This window comes from Felis catus, chromosome C1, assembly GCF_018350175.1.
Source record: "Felis catus isolate Fca126 chromosome C1, F.catus_Fca126_mat1.0, whole genome shotgun sequence".
Taxonomy (NCBI): Eukaryota; Metazoa; Chordata; class Mammalia; order Carnivora; family Felidae; genus Felis; species Felis catus.
This window is the reverse complement of record NC_058375.1, coordinates 96,030,776-96,050,664: the sequence shown is the minus strand read 5'-3', so window position 1 is coordinate 96,050,664 and position 19,889 is coordinate 96,030,776. Positions and strand designations below refer to the sequence as shown.

At 34.8% G+C, this 19,889-nt stretch overlaps 1 protein-coding gene across 9 annotated transcripts in view; it reads left to right on the top strand.

Moving 5' to 3' along the window:
• Nucleotides 1–19,889, top strand: part of ST7L (suppression of tumorigenicity 7 like) — a 137,620-nt gene that overhangs the window by 14,644 nt on the left and 103,087 nt on the right. For all 9 annotated transcript variants that reach the window (XM_045033293.1, XM_045033297.1, XM_045033296.1 and 6 more), the window contains exons 6-11: nt 3,894–3,972; nt 13,325–13,479; nt 14,976–15,073; nt 15,343–15,457; nt 17,852–17,924; nt 19,130–19,232. In XM_045033293.1, coding sequence (XP_044889228.1) covers nt 3,894–3,972; nt 13,325–13,479; nt 14,976–15,073; nt 15,343–15,457; nt 17,852–17,924; nt 19,130–19,232 — 623 coding nt within the window. The remainder of the gene's footprint in view (nt 1–3,893; nt 3,973–13,324; nt 13,480–14,975; nt 15,074–15,342; nt 15,458–17,851; nt 17,925–19,129; nt 19,233–19,889) is intronic.

Genomic DNA, 19,889 nt, shown 5'->3' with positions numbered 1-19,889 from the left:
CATATAACCTAATTGGCTGGGTGAGTTCTCATTATCAATTCTATCAACCAAACCAGACTGACTTTCTGACAGAGAAGTCTGACTTCATTTTTCAAGTCAAATAAACATGCTAACATGCATCCCTATGACAGCCATCTCTCTTCTGAATTTAGATTCTAAGATAGAAAGATAGATAAGTCTTGGAGCTTTGCCTAGAGCCTATCACTTGGCCAAAATAAGATTCCAGTGCCTTTAGTATCCTTTACTAGTGCCCTCTTTGCTTGCTGTGAGGAGACCTCCCCTTAGGAGCAGCACATTCTTTGATAGTAAGGGGAGAGCAGTGCTGATAAATGGAATTGATAAAAATTGTTTTCACTCTCTCCCCACTACAATATACTTGAATTCAGAGCATCCAGGGGCCAGACTACACTTAGTTCTTTTTTTTTTTTTTTAATTGTTTTAATGTTTATTTATTTTTGAGGGGGAGAGGGACTGAGTGTGAGCAGGGGAGGGGCAGAGAGAGAGGGAGACACAGAATCTGAGGCAGGCTCCAGGCCCTGCACTGTCAGCACAGAGCCTGATGCGGGGCTCAAGCTCACGAACGGTGAGATCACGACCTGAGCTGAAGTGGGATGCTTAACTGACTGAGCCCCAGGGGTACACTTATTTCTAATGCCTAATTTCATTGTTAAGTAGAAGGAATCCCCTGGCAAAAAATGGCTGCCCCTAAACCCAAGCTTTGAATTGTCCTTTTTGCCACTTGCAGATGTTTATACTCTAGAGAATGCACCTTAGAAAAATTCAGGATGGGTGAAAAAAGCCTTTCTTTTGTAAAGGAGAAGAGAATAAATATATCTTTTGGGGAGTGGGAAAGCAGATGTTGGGTAGGAAAGGAAAACCAGCATGATGTACACACCACTCAGAGAAACATTCTTCAAGTAGATCAGTTCTAGAAAAGAGTCATATAAAGTTGAGACTTTATAAATTGATTCTCTTAAAACCATGCATCCTATTTTGGTCCTTGCAAAGTTTCATGTACTTCTAGAGGTATGCATACTCCCAGCTAAATGCTGAGCTCAAGGACAGACTTTTATCTGTGAATTGATCCATACTGATCTTTTCAGACACTCACATAAAGGTAATGATTTATATCTGTAGTTTTACATTAAAAAAAACATGTACATATGTGATGTGACAAATTTCTCTTGACTATTGTCATCAGTTACTAAGTTAGTAGATTCTGTTCTCTTCCTATTGACTTGTTTACTTAAGGCAGAAGACAAATATATTCTCAGGGCCAGCCAGCACTGTTTTGGTTTTTTAAAAGATTTTATTTTTAAGTGATCTCTACACCCAGTATAGGCTTAAACTCACAACCCTGAGATCATGAGTTGCATGCTGCACTGACTGAGCCAGTCAGGTGCCCCTGGCTAGCAGTGTTTTTTGAATAATTTGTTTTCATGGTATTTTCAACACTTAACAATCAGGAGATTTGATATTAAAACCCAGGTGTACACTTGTTACAAGTTGGAAAATATGGCAAAACTGGACCTGCATGTCCACTTGGCAATAATCAGTTAGACCTTTTAGTTTACATATTTTTTTCTGCCTAGTCTTTGTAGGCATCTACATTTATGACTCCTGATCTTGAGATTGGCTCTTCTCTTTTCTGCTTGATAGTATACTGGAATGTTATTTAACTTAAAAAAATAGATTAAATTGGTTGAATTGCTAATTGCTTGTGTTATTTTTTTGAGCATGTCAAGATCTCTTAAAGAGGACAGTTGAATACTAAATCAATATTTTCCTTTAAATTATTCCTAAGCCTTTTTTAAAGAAAGAAATACACATTTTTCTTCTTATGCTTTATTTCCCCTTTCCCTTTTAGCTTGGAACTGCATTGGTTGTGAGGATTAATCTTGAAAGGCTGGATAGAGCAGTTGAAAACATAATAAGAATAAGAACAAATGCTTAAAGGTGGATCATATGACCTTACTAGAAATAAAAGAAATGCAGGGGCGCCTGGGTGGCTCATTCGGGTAAGCAACTTCAGCTCAGGTCCTGATCTCACAGTTCATGAGTTTGAGCCCCGGGTTGTGCTTCCTGCTGTCGGCACCAGAGCCCACTGAAGATCTGCTGGCCCCCTGTCTCTCTGCCCCTCCCCCCGCAAAGAAATGCAAATGAAGATGAGATAGTTTCCACATATTTAAATTAGCAAAATTGTTACTACTCAGTGTTGCTAAGCAGGGAAACTGTCTCTCTCTCTCTCTCTCTCTCTCTCTCTCTCATCCACTGCCTGAAAGAATGTAATTTAATACAATCTTATTGAGAAGAGTTTCGGAGTGTATATCCAACCATTTAACCAACCATTCCACTTCTAGAAAGGAAATATTTGGTCAGGTATGCAAAAGTAGATGTTGAAAGATGGTTATTACAACATTTCTATAATTAACAAAAAAAAAATTGGGTGTAACTTCATAATCAAAAGAATTGCTTAAATAATTCCAGTATACTAGAATATCAAATAACCATTTAAAATGTTAATAAAGATTCAGCATCAAAATTTGACTTGTAAATATCATGTAACTTAAAGAAGAAAGCCCCATCATTAAAACTGGCAAGTCTAATATTAGTCTTTATTTTTATGTAATATTTTAATGTTTCAACAAAATGCTATTCTCTTTTTTTTTTAATTTTTTTTTCTTAATGTTTATTTATTTCTGAGGCAGAGAGAGACAGAGCATGAGTGGGGGAGGGGCAGAGAGAGAGGGAGACACAGAATCCGATGCAGGCTCCAGGCTCCAGGCTCTGAACTGACAGCACAGAGTCCGACATGGGTCTTGAACTCACGGACCATGAGATCATGACCTGAGACGAAGTCGGTCACTCAACCGACTGAGCCACCCAGGCCCCCCAACAAAATGCTATTCTTTACCTGGTTATTATCAGATGGGTGCTGACTTGCATCAATTTGTCAAGTTCAGGAAACATTAGCTGTCAGCCAGATGGTGACATATTTGATATGAGAAATGTATTTTTGTTACACAAGTAGAATATATTGTCTTCTTTTCTAAGCCAAGACTAATATTTTGTTTCCAAAGGAAAACTCAAACATTTTCCACATTATTCTTTCTGGACAGTTGTAGGTTTTGTTCCAAAAGCAACATTCATAGATTCTCTATTTTTCTTATCAAACTTGAAATAGGCCAGATAGTTTCATGAATATACTTTGTTTATTTGTTTATTTAATTTTTAAGAAACTTATTTTTTTGGCATGAAATCTTATTTGGTATTTATTACTATGAAATTTTCATTTTGGTACAGTAATTGGTAGCAAAACTAATATTGTTATTCTAGAAAGATCTTCATTTAGGCTTTGTTGAATCTTGGTAGAGACTGACATTTTCCACAAATGGACAATATTCTAAATTAATTACTTTTTCCACCTTTTTATACAAAATGCAAATTCAAACATTGTTCCTGCATTGAATCATTGGTTAGACAAAGCCTTTTTTTAAGTGTTTTGTATATTTTAACAGTTCCATAGACTCTTTGCAAAGTGATTTAAAAAGTAGAATATTTCATATTGATTATAATTTGATGTCACTCAGACTCAATATGCATTTAGAAATATAAATGTTCATGTATAATAATGATGCAATCAAATGGATTAAACACTTTATATGTTGTTACTTAAATCAGAGAAAGAATATATTATTGTATGTGAAGCTTCCAAATTTAATGCGAATTTCTCATAAGATTAGTGTGAACTAACACCCCAATTTCTTGTTTCTTATGTTTAAGAACATGTTATTTAAAGTTTTGTTTACTTTCATAGCTCATTCTTCATATGTTTTAAGTAAGATTATTTATGTTTACCATCTCATCTACTTTTTGAAATATTTTTCCTACAGTTATGCAGAAGGCATGGAGGGAAAGAAATCCTCCAGCTCGAATCAAAGCAGCCTATCAAGCTTTAGAATTAAACAATGAGTAAGTTTGAAATATATGGAAAGTAAGTTTGTTTTGAAGGAAACCCAGGCAAATGATTTTATGTTATCTTTTGTCTGTTCCTAAAACACTTGGAGTCATTACCAGTCCCTTTATTTTGTATACTAAAGAGAAATTTTGCAGTGTTCACATCTGTACTTTGCTTCCTAAATTACAAGCTTATCTATGCTTTTGAATAGAAATTATCCTAGAAATACTTTTTAAATGGAGAATGCTGAACTAATTGGTTATAATACTTGATAGTTAAAGAGTACTAAAATACTTATGCCACCTGTATTAATTTTGTTTTTCATTTAAGTCATTCATTTAAAACATTCATTCAGTCCTGAGAACTTTAGATGCTAATGGGATTGGAGGCATGAGAAGAGGATTCAAAGTAAATGATATGTAGCTCTAACTTTTTTTCATGTTAAGAACATTTATTTTTTATAGCTCTTTGTATCAACTCTACATTTTGAAAAGGCAAAATGTAAAATCATAATATTTAAGTGGGGCAGATCAGTAAGTGTTAATCTGATACTGAATAAATGCCAGGAATAAAAATACAGCCCTAGTCAGGGTTAATCAAGAAATGCTTCCTGAATAACGTGAATTTAACATTGTCCCCTGTATCCTGCAACAAGATATATTATCCTTGTTACGAAGACCTTTCCAAGGTGGAGCAAAATCACAGTGTGGAGAACTCCAAAAGCAGTGAATCAGCTTTATTGAAACCCTAGAAACTAATCAAAAGTTTATAACATCCTGGAGAATGCATAATCAATTAAAAAAAACAGCCGAATTTCTATAAGAGAGCATTGTGGTGTTTTAACTTACACTGACCCCATCCCCCACTCCGTAGCTCAGTGGGGCAGCCTTGAAGACAAAAAGTCTTCATTTTGGGTATAGGTTCCAACTACCAGAGGAAGTGGAATGGATTTTATTCTTAAAAAATTGTGGTTGTTTATTTTGACCTGTCTGGTGTTCCCTGAAGGACCAACTTAAAAGGCTTGTCTTTATTTGGGTTAATTCTGAACTCTCCCAGCATTGACACAGCTACACTGGGGGGCATTTGTTGAAAACGTTTAAAGGCAAATGCATTAGTCCCTGCTGCCCTGGGGGCAAGGGATAACAGCTGGGGCAAACAATAGACAAATCAGAAAGGTTGTGAGGAAAGGTTGGGGAATTAGATACTTTAGGAAGTAAAGGCTTTCAAAAGCTCTCACATATTCCTGGGAATCTCAAACGTCCCACATATACCTAAGGTTGGGCATATGCTCAGAAAAGACTTAAGAAGGCCCTAAGCTCTGTCTAAATTTCAGGTTCTGCACAAACAGAAAGTAAAGGCTAAGGCAGAATTATATGCCTGACTGTTGAAGGTGTGCCCCAACACATAGAACGAATCTGCAAAGACTTGGTTTTCTTGTTTTGTTTTTGGTTCCAGGTATTTAAGGCAGTCTCTATCGCATCACTGGCTGATAAATAAGGCAACAGAGCAGAGGCTTCACTGGTCATATATGATAAAGAATACAAACTTCATAAAATTTAGAAAAGTCACTAAGCAAGTAAACAACTGCAACAGGCAACAACAGCAAGCCACGGGGAGGAGGGGGAAATCTGATTTCTAGAGTTGCTAGATTATGGTATTCAAAATTTGTAGTTTTCAACAGAAAAATTACCAGACATAGAAAGAAACAAAATATATCCCATACAAAGAAAAGAAAGGAAAGGAATGGAGACTGTTCTTGAGGAAGCCCAGACTTTGGACTTTCTAGATAAAAACTTTAAATCAAATATTTTAAATAGGCTCAAAGAGGTAGAGAAAGCCATGTACAAAGAACAAAAGGAAATCATGAGAAGAATGTTTCACCATTAGAGAATATCAATAAAGATCCCAAAATCTAGAAAGAAATCTAGGGACAAAAGTAGAAACAAATCTAGAAACAAAGACCAAGAAACTCAGTGAACCCCAAGTAAGATATAATCAGAGACATTCACATTGAGACCATAGACAAGGGGAGATTACTGAAAGCAGCAAAAAAGAAGTGACTCATCATGTTTGAGGGATCCTCAATAAGATTAACAGCTGATTTCTCATCAGAAACCATAGAAGCCAGAAGGCAGTGGGATGACAAAGTCAAAATTCTGAAAGAAAGAAAACTGTTAACTACAGACTCTATATCCAACAAACCTGTCCTTCAAAAATGAAGGGGAAATTAAGACATTCCCAGATGAACAGAAACTGAGAGTTCATTGCTAGTAGACGTGTAATTATGCAAAATGCTAAAAGGAGTTTTTCAGGCTGAACTTAAAGGACATTAGACAGTCTTGACTCTACACAAAGCAACAAAGAACACCAGTAAAAATAATTTCATAGGCAAATATAAAAGTTAATATATTTTGGGTTTGCCATTCTTTTTTTTTTCAATATGACTTAAAAGACAACAATGTAAATAATTATAAGTTTATGTTAATGGACGTACAGTATATAAAAATGTAATTTGTGACAATAACAGCATAAGGTGGGGGGAAGGAGCAAAATTTTGTATACTATAGAAACTAGGTTAGTATTAATTGAAACTAGGTTGCTGTAAATTAAGAAGTTAAATATAATTGTTAATTGTTAATCACTTAAAAGTAACTAAAAAACATAGTAAAAGAAGTGACAAGGAAATCAAAATGGTATGCTAGAAAATACCTAACACAATTACTTCAGGAAATAAGGACAAAAAAGGACATATAGAAAACAAATAGGAAAATAGTAGAAACAAGTCCTTCCTTTCCATTAACTACTTACATGTAAATAGATGAAACTCTCCAGTTAAAGGCATTTTTTGACAGAATGGATTTAAAAAATAGTTAAATCATATGCTGTCTATAAGAGACTCATTTTAGACAGACACAGAGAAGTAGAAAGTAAAATTATGGAAAAAGATTTTCATGCAAATAGTAACCAAAAGAGAGCTGCAATGGCTAAACCAATATCAGACAAAATAGAGTTTAAGACAAAAAATATTTTTTTTAATTTTTTAATGTTATTTTTGAGAGTGGAGGGGATGGGCAGAGAGGGAGGAGGCCAGAGGATCCAAAGCAGGCTCTGTGCTTACACGGAGAACCCCATGTGGGGCTTGAACTCATGAACCATGAGTGACCTGAGCCAAAGTCGGACAATTAACCAACTGAGATGCCCCAAGACAAAATTTTTATGAGACAATTACATTATCTAATGATAAAAGAGGTTCAGTTTATTAAGAATACACAACAATTTTAAACTTACATGCATCTAATAACAAAGCCCCAAAATATATGAAGCAAAAACTGACAGAATTGAAGGAAGGTAATAGACAGTTCAACAATAATAGTTGGGAACTTCAACATGCAATTTCAATAATGGATAGAATAATTAGACAAAAGATACACAATGAAATGAAAGACTTGAAGAACACTATAAACTAATTAGACCTAACAGACATCTGTATAGTACTCTACCCAACAACAGTGGAATACATGTTCATCTCAAGTGTACATGGAACATTCTCCAAGATGCATCACATATTATGATATAAACAATTCTCAATAAATTTCAAAACATTGAAATTATATAAACTGTTCACTGCAACCATATTTTCTAATAAAATTAGAAATCAATAACAAGGAAATCTGGAAATTCCACAATATTGGAATATGTGGAAGTTAGACAAGTTTTAACCAATGAGTCAAAGAATAAATCACAAGGAAAAAATCAGAAAATACTTTGTGATGAGTGAAAATGAAAGCACAACATACCAAAACTTATGAGACACAGAGAAAGCAGTGCTCAGAGAAAAATTTATAGCTGTAAACACTTGCATTAATAAAAAAGATCTCAAATCAATAACTTAAACTTTATACCTTCCTTAACAAATGAGAAGATGGGGGCGCCTAGGTGGCTCAGTTGGTTCAGCAACCGACTTCGGCTCAAGGCATGATCTCACAGTTCGTGGGTTCAAGCCCTGTGTTGGCCCTGTGCTGAAAGCTTAGAGCCTGGAACCTGCTTTGGATTCTGTGTCTCCCTCTCTCTCTCTGCCCCTTCCCCACTCCTCTGTCTCTCTGAAAATTAAATAAACATTAAAAAAAAATTTTTTTTCAACGTTTATTTATTTTTGGGACAGAGAGAGACAGAGCATGAACGGGGGAGGGGCAGAGAGAGAGGGAGACACAGAATCGGACACAGGCTCCAGGCTCTGAGCCATCAGCCCAGAGCCTGACGCGGGGCTCGAACTCACGGACCGCAAGATCGTGACCTGGCTGAAGTTGGATGCTTAACCGACTACGCCACCCAGGCGCCCCTAAAAAAATTTTTTTAAATGGGATGGGGGATGGGCTAAATGGGTAAGGGGCATTAAGGAATCTACTCCTGAAATCATTGTTGCACTGCATGCTAACTAACTTGGGTGTAAATTTAAAAAAAAAATAAAAATTTTAAAAATGAAAAAAAGAAATGAGAATATGAAGAGCTAACTAAACAACAAACAGAAGGCAGTAACAAAGATTAGAGTGAGATAAACAAAATAGAGTAGAAAAAAAGAATGAAGCCAGAGGTTGGTTTTTTAAAAGATCAACAAAATTGACAAACTTTTTAGCTAGACTAAAAAAGAGATAAGACTCAGATTACTAAAACTAAGAATGAAACTGAGAACATTACTGCTGACCTTATAGAAATGAAAAACATAAGAGAATTCAGTGAACAATTATATGCATACAAATTAGATAAATGGACACATTTCTAGCAACACAGTACCAAGACTGACCCAAGATGAAATGGAAAATCTGAATAGACCTGTAACAAGTGAAGAGATGGAATCAATAATTTAAAAACTTCCAAACAAAGGCAACCAGGACTAGATCCCTTCACTGGCAAATGCTACCAAGCACTTGAAGAAGAAATAACACCAGTTCTTAAACTCTTCAAAGAAATAGAAGGGGAGTAACTCTTCCTAACTCATTCTGTGTAGCTAGTATTGCCCTCATACCAAAATCAAACAAAGACATCACAAGAAGCAAAAACTATAGGTTAATGTCCATTATGAATACAGATGCAGAAATCCTCACCAAAATACTAGCACGGAAAATCCAGCAGCATGTCAGAAGAATTATATACCATGAACAAATGGGATTTATCCCAAGAAGGCAAGGGTGGTTTAAAATATGAAGATCAGGAGCTCCTGGCTGGCTCAGTCAGAAGTGCACGTGACTCTTGATCTCATGATGCGTTTGAGCCCCATGTGGGGTGTAGTGATTACTTAAGTAAATAAAACTTAAAAAAATATGGGGGCACCTGGGTGGTTCAATTAGTTAAGCATCCAACTCTTGATTTCAGTTCAGGTCATGATCTCACAGTTCCTGAGTTTGAGCCCATGTCAGTCTCCATGCTGATGGTGTGCAGCCTGCTGGAGATTCTCTCTCCCTCTCTCTCTGCCCCTCCCCTGGTCTCCCTCTCTCTTTCGCTCAAAATAAATAAACTTTTTAAAAAATATGAAAATCAGTCAATGTAAGATACCACATTAATAGAAAAAAGAATGAGAACCACGTGGTCATCTCTATTGATGCAGAAAAGGTATTTGACAAAATCCAACACCATTTTATGGTAAAAACACTAAAAAAAAAAGGACAGGAATGGAAGGAAACTTCCTTAAACTGCCACTTCCTGCCACTTCTATTTAACATTGGACTGGAAGGGTTAGCCAGTACAATTTGGTAAGAATGGGGGAGAAATGGCTTCCAAATCATAAAGGAAAAAGTAAAACTTTATTCACAGATTACATGATCTTATGCATAGAAATCCCAAAGAATCCACACACACAAAAAACTAACAAGAGTTCAACAAAGTTATTGTCTATAGGACATAAAGAAAACAAATAGGAAATGGCAGAAACAAGTCCTTCTTAATGTCTGTCATATATCTATACACTAATAGTAGATAGTCTGTAAAAGAAATTTGAAAAAAAATTCCATTTATAATAGCATCAAAAATGGTAAAATATTTAAGGATTAAATTTAACCAAGGAGTGCAAGATTTGTACACTAAAAATGACGAAGTATTTTTGAAAAAGTTGAAGACTTAAGTAAATGGAAAGACATCCCATGTTCATGAATTGGAATACTTAATATTGTTAAGATAGCAGCTGATCTTCAAATTCAGTACAATTCCTGTCAGGATTTCAGTAGCCATGATTATGAAACGGACCAGCCGATCCTAAAATTCACATGGAATTGTAAGAGCCCTCAAAGAGCCAAAACAATCTTGAAAAAGAATAAAGTTGGAGAACTCACTTCCTGATTTCAAAACTTACTATGAAGCTGCAGTAATTAAATAAAGATAGACATCTAGGTTGATGGAATCAAATTGTGAGTCCAGAAATAAACCCATGCATTTATGGCCAATTGATTTTTGTGCCAGGACCATTTTTTAAAAATGTTTGTTTATTTATTTTGAGAGAGAAAGAGAGAGAGTGAGCAGGGAAGGGCAGAGAGAAGGGAGAGAGAGAATCCCAAGCAGGCTCCATGCTGTCAGCCTAGAGCCCAATGTGGGGCTCACTCTCACAAACCATGAGATCATGACCTGAGCCAAAATCAAGAGTCTGACACTTAACCAGTTGAGTCACCCAGTGCCCCTGACAAGGTTGCCAAGACCATTGCATGGGGGAAAGAATAGTTTTTTCATTAAGTGATACTGGGCAAATGGATAACTAAGTAAAAAAGCAACCCTTACATCACATCGTAAACAATTAAAAATTAATCAGAAACCTAAATTTATGAGCTAGAACTATAAACTCCTAGAAGAAGACAGGGGCAAATTTTCAAGACTGGATTTGGCAATGGTTTCTTAGATATGACACCAAAAGCGCAAGCAACAAAAACAAAAACAAAAAAATTAGATGAATTAGACTTCATCAAAATTAAAAGCTTTTGTGCATTGAAGAATACTATCAAGAAAGTGAAAAGAGAACCCACAGAATGAGAGAAAATGTTTGCAAGCCATATTTGATGAGTCTAGCATCCAGAATATATCAAGAGCTGTTAACAACTCAATAACAAAAAGATAACCCAATTAAAAATGAACAAAGGATTTGAATAGACATTTCTTCAAAGAAGATATATAAATGACCAATAAGCACATGTAAAGGTGGTTGACATCATTCATCACTAGGGAAATTAAAATGAAAGCAACAATGAGATGTCCCTTCACAAGATGGGTATAACAAAAACCTCCAGAAAATACCAAATGTTTGCAAAAATGTGGAGAAATCAGAACCCTCATACATTGTAGGTAGGAATGTAAAAATGGTATAGCCACTGTGGAGAACAGTTTGGCAGTTTGTCAAAAAGATAAAACTAGAACCATCATATGCCCAGCAGTTCCACAGCTAGGCATATGCTGAAGAGTACTGAAAGCAGGTGTTCAAACAGAAACTTTTAAACAGATGTTCCCAGCAGTATAATAGCCCCAAACTGGAACCAACCCAGATGGCCATCAGGTGATGATGAATGGATAAACAGAATGTGGTGTATCTATACAATGGAATATTATTCAGTCATAAAAAGGAGTGAAATACAGCCACATGCTACATGAATGAATCTTATAAATATATTAAAAGTCTGTGGATGACATACTTTAAAATGGCTAATTTTGTGATGTGAATTTTACATTAATTAAAAAAAAAGCAACACTCCTAATAATTATTTCAATATTTATAAAATTAATTTCTGTATTAACATGTCCATTAAAAATATTTTTGAACAAATACAAGAAAGCTCTGAGAGGAAAGAACTTCTTTTTATCATATAGCTATGCTATAATTTAAAATATATTCATATTTTGATTCTACTCCATCAATTTATACCTATCTAGATCTTTTAAAAGTGCTTTTATTTTGTTATTTAAAAGCATTTGAATTATGTTTAGAATGGCAGTTTGGGAGCCTAGCGTTTAAAGCAGCAATATATCTAATGCTTCAGAGAAATCTAATATAATGTAATAGCAACATGTCTGTTGATGAGTGAAATTATCATATAGTCAATTTAGTGTAGTATTTGAAGGATGCTGAAATAGTCCAGTTTCCATTTGATACGTTCAAAAGATCCTTCTTGTCCCCAGTTGTTTGATAGTTACCTTGCCATCATTTTTGTTTTATGCCTGGTCTTGTAGTTTTACCAACAATTTCTCTTCTCTTCCTAAATACTGTTCAATAGAAACATAACATGATCCATATAAGTAACTTTAAATTTTCTGGTAGCCAGATTTAAAAAGTAAAAAGAAATAAGTGAAATTAACCTAAATAATATATCTTCTTAAGCTGTATTCAAAATATTAAAATATTATTTTAACGTATAATCAATATATTTTTTAAACTTTTAAAGTATTTTATATTCTTCCAAGTCTTCAAAAGCCATTGTGCACTTTGCACTGACCTCCCATCTCAGTTCAGATTAGGCACACTTCAAGTGGTCAGTAACTACATGTGGTAATGACTACAGTACTTGACAGTGCAGGCTTAGATAACTAGCATATTGTCTCCAGGAGAGATGTACTTGCTGTTTTTTGAAATGGAAAGGAAACTTTTTCTCTTTTTTTGCCCCCAAACAGGTTAATTTCTCTTTATTAGCCAGCTTTTGACTTAATTGATACAAAGAGAAATCTTTGTGTTTCAGTAGGGTGAAGAAACTTAGAGTGTGGGTGTGACAAGTATGAGCAACAGTGCAGGAGGAAAAGACTAGAATTCAGACCAAGGGAGTTTTGCCACAACATGATTGTGGTTAGGTCTAAGAGAGGATGGGGTAGCATGCAGAAGGAAGGCTCAGGGTTGGGAAAAAGGGGTATTTCTGAAATGATCGGTTTCTAAGTCATATGTTAAAAGTGCCTAGTTGGCTGTGGGACTTTCTTCTCAATCTTCACCATCTTCCATACCTGCCCTCATTAGATCGATATTAACAATATAGAGTGGCTAAGAGTAGGCATGACAACTAGAATGCATAGTCCCTTGAACTGCTTTTTACATAATTCTTTATATATCTTACTTTCTTATCCCTTTCCCCAAAGAAAAATATGGGACAAACAGAATGGATATAGAAGTAAAATAGAAAATAAGGAGGAGAAAGGTAGGAAAGGAGAAAAATTGTGGAAACACACAAAAAATATACCAGTATACCCCTAATAAATTATAAAGTACTGAGTGAAGTTTTCTTTTTTTCCTCCAAGAGATGGAAAGTCTAGGTAAAGGTAGGGAAATGTGATGCAGAACAAAGGGACATATCCAAGAGAAAATACTTGCCTTAACCATTTTACTTAAAATTGCCTTACTTGCTTTCTTCATAGCTGTGCCACTGCATATGTTCTACTGGCTGAGGAAGAAGCAACAACTATTGTGGATGCTGAAAGGTTATTTAAACAGGCACTCAAGGCAGGAGAGACAATTTACAGGCGGTCACAGCAGTGCCAGCACCAAAGTCCTCAGCACGAAGCTCAACTGAGTAAGCAAATCTGAACTGATTTTACCTTTTAGCTCCTGAAATTGGCTCATTTATGTTTAAGACACAAACAACAATAAGTAAAAAAACAAAAACACACAGAAAAAAATCCTTACTATTTTGAGGTTAGCTTCTTTTCAAAAGAGATAGCTAATGTATTCATAATGTCTGCAAGCCAGCAAGACAAATATGCATTAGCTAGAGAATGCTTACAGAAGGGAACAGATGTGCTCTGGTTATTGAGAGATGTGCTGCTCTTAGACTTAACAGTAATTTATTTCATGTGAAAACTGGGTTGGTCATTGGAGAAATACAGCTCAAAAATATTCAAGATTTGGGAGACCGTTCTAGTAACAATAAGCAGGTATTACCTTTATCCTCACCCTTACTCCAAGCAATGGTGAAAGTACATCATTTGGTTTGCTCTTCAGACTGTATGTATCTCCACAGAGTGCCAGGGAGTCAGCCCTTTGGTATAAAAATTCAGCCTTACACTTGGCATTGATTCTTTCTTTGACTTTTCTCTATGATGTGTTTGAGAGCATATGGGCCATAGCAACTGAAATTCTTTCTACTCTTAGGGATACTCTCTCAGCTGTGATTGAGATACTTCCACCAAAGATGTTAGAATCTGTAGTGCTGTTGCTTCCTGCTATTTTTTGTGGCCAGAGCATTTTAGTTTAATGATTTTGGCAGATTATGGGCAATAAATTGAAATATGTTTACATAATGTATTATCTGCTAGCAGTTAAGTTCTAAATCTTTTGTTTGTGGAAATTAAAATTTGGATAATGTTTTCTCTCCAAACTAAATATTGATGTATACAGTATGTTTCATTAATGTATGTTGTTATGGCATACAACTGTGGGAATATATAATTTTGCAGTCTGGAACTAATGAAACTACATCTGTGAAAAAGCCATGCCATTTGTCTTTGTATAATCTCAAATATGATTATGAGGTACTTACAGAAATATTTGTTAGCTCTTTCTAGAAATAGTTTTATAGTTTGTTAGTTACTAGCTGTTGAGCAAAAGTTAACTCTAGCCATGGAAATTTTGTTTTGAACATATTGTATCAGTTAAAACAATAGAGAATGTTAAAATAATAGGTTGTTTACGCAGAAACTCAATAGGTTAGATTTATTTTTTCTATTTAATGTATATATTTCTTCTATGTTAATATTAAAATATACTTGTCGAGTATACACAAATTAATTTATAATGTACTCAGATTACTTACTGTTAGAGGCAAAAGTAATTCTGTATATATAGAAAGATTTTAAGCTTTTACCATAAAAAACTTCACACATACACAAAAATAGCATAATGAACTCTCATTCAATGTTCATCACCCAAATTCAATAATCATTCCATTTGGAAACAATTTAATTTTAATTGAAGCTTCCAGGGTAAGCCAATAAAATTAATGGATAATATGTTAATGAAATAGTAGGTCATAACACAAAGTGATAGTTGTGTCATTTTTTTTTTTAATAGGAAGAGATACGAATGTACTGGTATATATTAAAAGAAGATTAGCAATGTGTGCAAGAAAATTAGGAAGAATAAGAGAAGCAGTAAAAATAATGAGAGATGTAAGTAAATTTGATGATTGGATGTTTATAATTTTTCCTTGAAAAACTGAAAATGTGGTTTAAGTTGCCAGTTATTTTAATGCAAAATCATTATTTTTTAAATGGTAGTCTTTATAACAAGATATTTATTTAATATACATACATTTCTTAAGGGTTGAGTCTTCACAGTTTTGTTAAGACACTAAAGAATTTCTACTTTAATGAATCAGATTCAGCTCTGTTGAGTTCCTTTGCTATAATTTTAATCTTTTTTTCCTTTTAATGTACAGCTGATGAAAGAATTTCCTCCTCTTACCATGATGAACATCCATGAGAATCTCCTAGAATCACTTTTAGAATTACAGGCCTATGCAGATGTTCAGGCAGTCCTAGCAAAATATGATGGTGAGTGATAATTGACTTAGTTGATAGCATGGTTAAAATATTTTTTCAATTATGTAATCATAAATATGATTCTGTTCTGGTATTTCTTTGATTTTCTCTTCCTATTCTAAACAGTCAGTATTTAGAATCCATGGATACAGTTATATTAAGTACTTTCTTTATCAGGACTTTTGGGAGCAAAAGCCTGCAGGGAGGAACTTTTCTTCTGTAAAGATTTATTCATTTGTTTATTCAGCACCCAATAGGAGTGAGGCACTTGGAATACAGTGGTGAATGAGAAGACATGGACTTAGTCCTTGTAGGATTTACAGTTTAGCAAAGGAACATACAGACAAATGAATAGTAGTTGTATTGAAGCATAGTGTGTTAGGTGAGATAATTGGAAAAGTATGGGGTGCCGTAGACATAGGATGGTGCCTTATTTGTTTTGGAGTATCAGAGACCGTTAACAAGTTGCATGAGTAATTCAGAATAACATTTTTAAAATGCTTTTTGATTACAAAGTGTAATTTATTTCATATCTGTATAATACTCTTGTGAAGTGGTAGGACAAGTTTTTTTTTTTTTTTTTTTTTTTTTTTCGCTCTTGTTCGTGAAACAAGGAAACTGGAGTTGAAGAAGGTAAGTAATTGGGTAAGGTCTCCCAGCCAGTAAGTGGTAAGCCTGCACTTAAATCCAGGTGTTCCATTTCTTTGTTTACTAGTCTTCCAATAGTAAAAAGTCAGTATGTATTGGCTATTTATTATTATACTAAACAGTGCCAGTTCACCACAAATGGAATTGGGAGAATTTTTAAGAAGCATAGCATAATGTTTCTGGTCATATCTATTACTGTAACAGAGCATGTACAAGTCACTTATTCATCCTTGTTCTAAGTTCCTATCCATTAGTTTGGGAATCCCCATGACTTGGAAAGTTTGAAATGTGTTACCCTTGGAAAGAGAAATTTATTTCTTTGAAACATCTGGAATTCTTAGGAAGTGCTTCACAATAGTGTAGGCTCATGAAGAAATTTGTGAGAAATTCTTTCCATATGTAATTTATTGGGTACATGGCCTGCTTATGATACTTACATGACCAAGCTTAGGAACCAAATACTAAAAATCAGATAGGACCTGATTCATTCAAAATAAAACTAACAACTTAGATATGCTTCTGTGTTTTCAGTTGATTTTATGATTCCGGAGTTTTTACTGTTCTAGAATCTTGTAGAAGTTAAAAGCAAATTTCTTTCTTTCTTTCTTTTTTTAATGTTTATTAATTTTTGAGAGAGGGAGAGTGCAAGCGGGGGAGAGGCAGAGATTGAGGCAACAGAATTGAAAGCAGGCTCTAGGCTCTGAGCTGTCAAGCCTGATGCAGGGCTTGAATTTACAAGCCATGAGATCATGACCTAAGCCAAAGTTGGACGCTCAACCAACTGAGCTACCCAGGCACTCTACAGATTTATTTCTTTAGCTCTCTATTTGCTGGTATAATTCTGGAATCTAAAACTCAAGGTCCTCGGGGCGCCTGGGTGGCTCAGTCGGTTAAGCGTCCGACTTCAGCTCAGGTCACGATCTCGCGGTCTGTGAGTTCGAGCCCCGCGTTGCGCTTTGGGCTGATGGCTCAGAGCCTGGAGCCTGCTTCGGATTCTGTGTCTCCCTCTCTCTCTGCCCCTCCCCCGTTCATGCTCTGTCTCTCTCTCTCAAAAATAAATTAAAAAAAAAAAAAAAAAACGCTAAAAAAATTTTAAAAAATTAAAATAAAATAAAACTCAAGGTCCTCAAGTCCTACTTCCCTGATAACATTATTGTGTGCATTCTTTAAGAAAGGATTTATATAACTAATTATATTATAATTCCTGATTAATTTTTTTAATTTTTTTAAAAAGTCATTTAAGAAAATGTAGAAAATACAGAAATATTGTAAGGAGAAAGAATTAAAATCATCTGTTGTATTACCTGGATTTAACTACTATTAAGTATTTCTATTTTTTTAATCTTAGTTTTTCTCTGTGGAAGGTGGAATTTTCAGTATTTCCAGCTATAACTAAATGTTTTTCCCTGAATACTCCTATGTAAGCATAGCATAAACATTTGTTGAGTGCTTTTCACCATTGTGTGAGGGCTTTCACAGACATAATTTAATTTACTCTCTGCCAGAAAAGTATTACTTCTCTATTCTGAGAAGAGAAAACTAAGGTTAAAGGTTAAAGAAGTTGCTACTAGTTCAAGGATGCATAGCTAGTAAATACTAGAATCAGGATTAAAACTCAGGTCTGCATGTCTAACTACATGTCCACATGCTTCTACTACTGTGTTGCATCTGTTGATTTTGTATCATGAATTATTCTTATTAAAAATGTCTTAAGATATGTTTTGTAATTCTTACCCGAGTTGAAAATTACAATTACAGATATAAGCCTTCCAAAGTCAGCAGCAATCTGTTACACAGCAGCACTATTGAAGACAAGGACTGTTTCAGATAAGTAAGTAATGAAAACTACAGTAATTTAGAAAGACTGCTAAACTCAACATGGGTTTCTCCTGCTGTCTGAAAGTTTACTTTATGCCACCTCGCTTTTGCAAGAGACCTGCATTAATATATGTGTTCACTAACCGAAAGAAATCCAAACAGGATTCTCACTTTCATGAAAAGGTAATTGCTTCTTCACTTTATGCCATTCCAGCTTAAGGAAAGGTTTGATAGAAACACTCACAGATAGCAGGGGAAACTGTGTTATGTTTTTCACCACCGACTTTATAAATTTTTTTTTTCAGCGTTTTTATTTATTTTTGGGACAGAGAGAGACAGAGCATGAACAGGGGAGGGGCAGAGAGAGAGGGAGACACAGAATCGGAAACAGATTCACCACCGACTTTAAACAATGCTTTTTCCTCTCTACTTCCTTTTGAATAACCCTTGATCTTGTGAGGCTTCTTACTAGTGTAGTGGAAAAAGCAAGGTTTTTAGAGCTATACTAAACCTGGATTCCAATTCAAAGTCTACTGCATACCAGCTGTGGAACTTTGGGCATGTTAATCAGTTTGAGTCTCTTCCTCTCTGTAAAGTGAGAATAAAGCATGGGTGTGTGAGGATTGTGTGTGTTAAATGCTTAAAGCAATGCTAGAAAGTACAGAGAGTAGCTATAATGGTACTGATAAGGTGTGTGGTGGGGAAATAGTTTCATACTATCTGTTCTGAGATTATAATTTCAAGTTATTCTGTTTATCTTTATCCTTTGGGCTGCCCTTAATGAATTTCTCTTTATTCCACAGATAAAATTTTCAGAAACCAACCAAATGGCAACCATTTTTTTCACCTTAGATTACTATGCCTTGATATAAATTAGAATGGAATATTACTCTTTCCTCTCAGTGAAAATTTAATAACAATGTACTTCCATTTCATGAGACTCTCTGGATGTCCCTGTGTAGCATTTTATATCTACTGCCTTTCCCAGAGTGTGCCTTCAATGGACTTCGAAGGCTTTCCTTACCTAAATTTGAGGATTTCCATTGTTTATGCTGCTTTTCTTTATATGTTAAACTAAATAAAGGCTTTACTTTCACGTTTACTAGTTATTTGGCTTTGTCTTTGGCCATCACCAGAAACCCCTGATTCAGGAAGTTAGATTATGATCAAAATCATGGATTTTTACATTCATTTGTTCATTTTGTGGTTTTCTTATAGATTCTGTCCTGAAACAGCCTCCAGAAGAGGGCTAAGCATGGCAGAAATTAATGCTGTGGAAGCAATTCATAGAGCCGTGGAATTTAATCCTCATGTTCCAAAAGTGAGAAATTTTATGATGAAACTACTACTTTTATTTAAGTTTATCAAATTCATGAAAGTATGTAGACCAAATTTGGGTCTCCATAATTTGAGTCAGAATTGTTTTAGTCTGTTATATTTTGATAGTCACTATAAGGGGGATGTTAAAAGGCATTTAGCAAGGTGAATAGGAGCAGGAGTTCACTCTAGGCTTTGTAATTGCTTTCAAAATAAAATTTGAAATGTATTCACCTAGCTGTTCCTTTTACTTTAGTTATAGAGAAGAAATAAAATGGCATGGTCTTAATAAAAGATCATTCATTTTTCAGATCATTAAACCAAATTTCCTGTTACTGTAAAAGCTTTTTACTTCTAGACAGATGCCTGGGTTTTTGAACTAGGGATAGAAAAGACTGAAGACAAATAGATTAAAATAATCAATGATAGGAAACAGATGTGGAAGTTCCCAGAAAAACTGCTGAGTTGATGTTTATTTAGTCCCAGATGAAACTATACCCATCTCGTTTGTCTTTATATTATACACCTTGCAGACATACAGATTATTGGTTAATCTTTGTGTCTTATCACCCGAGATTAAATTTGGGGTTTTAAAAGCAATGCTCCATGTTAGGAGCTATAGAATATTCAAGAATATATGCATCTGTTACCAAATGTAATT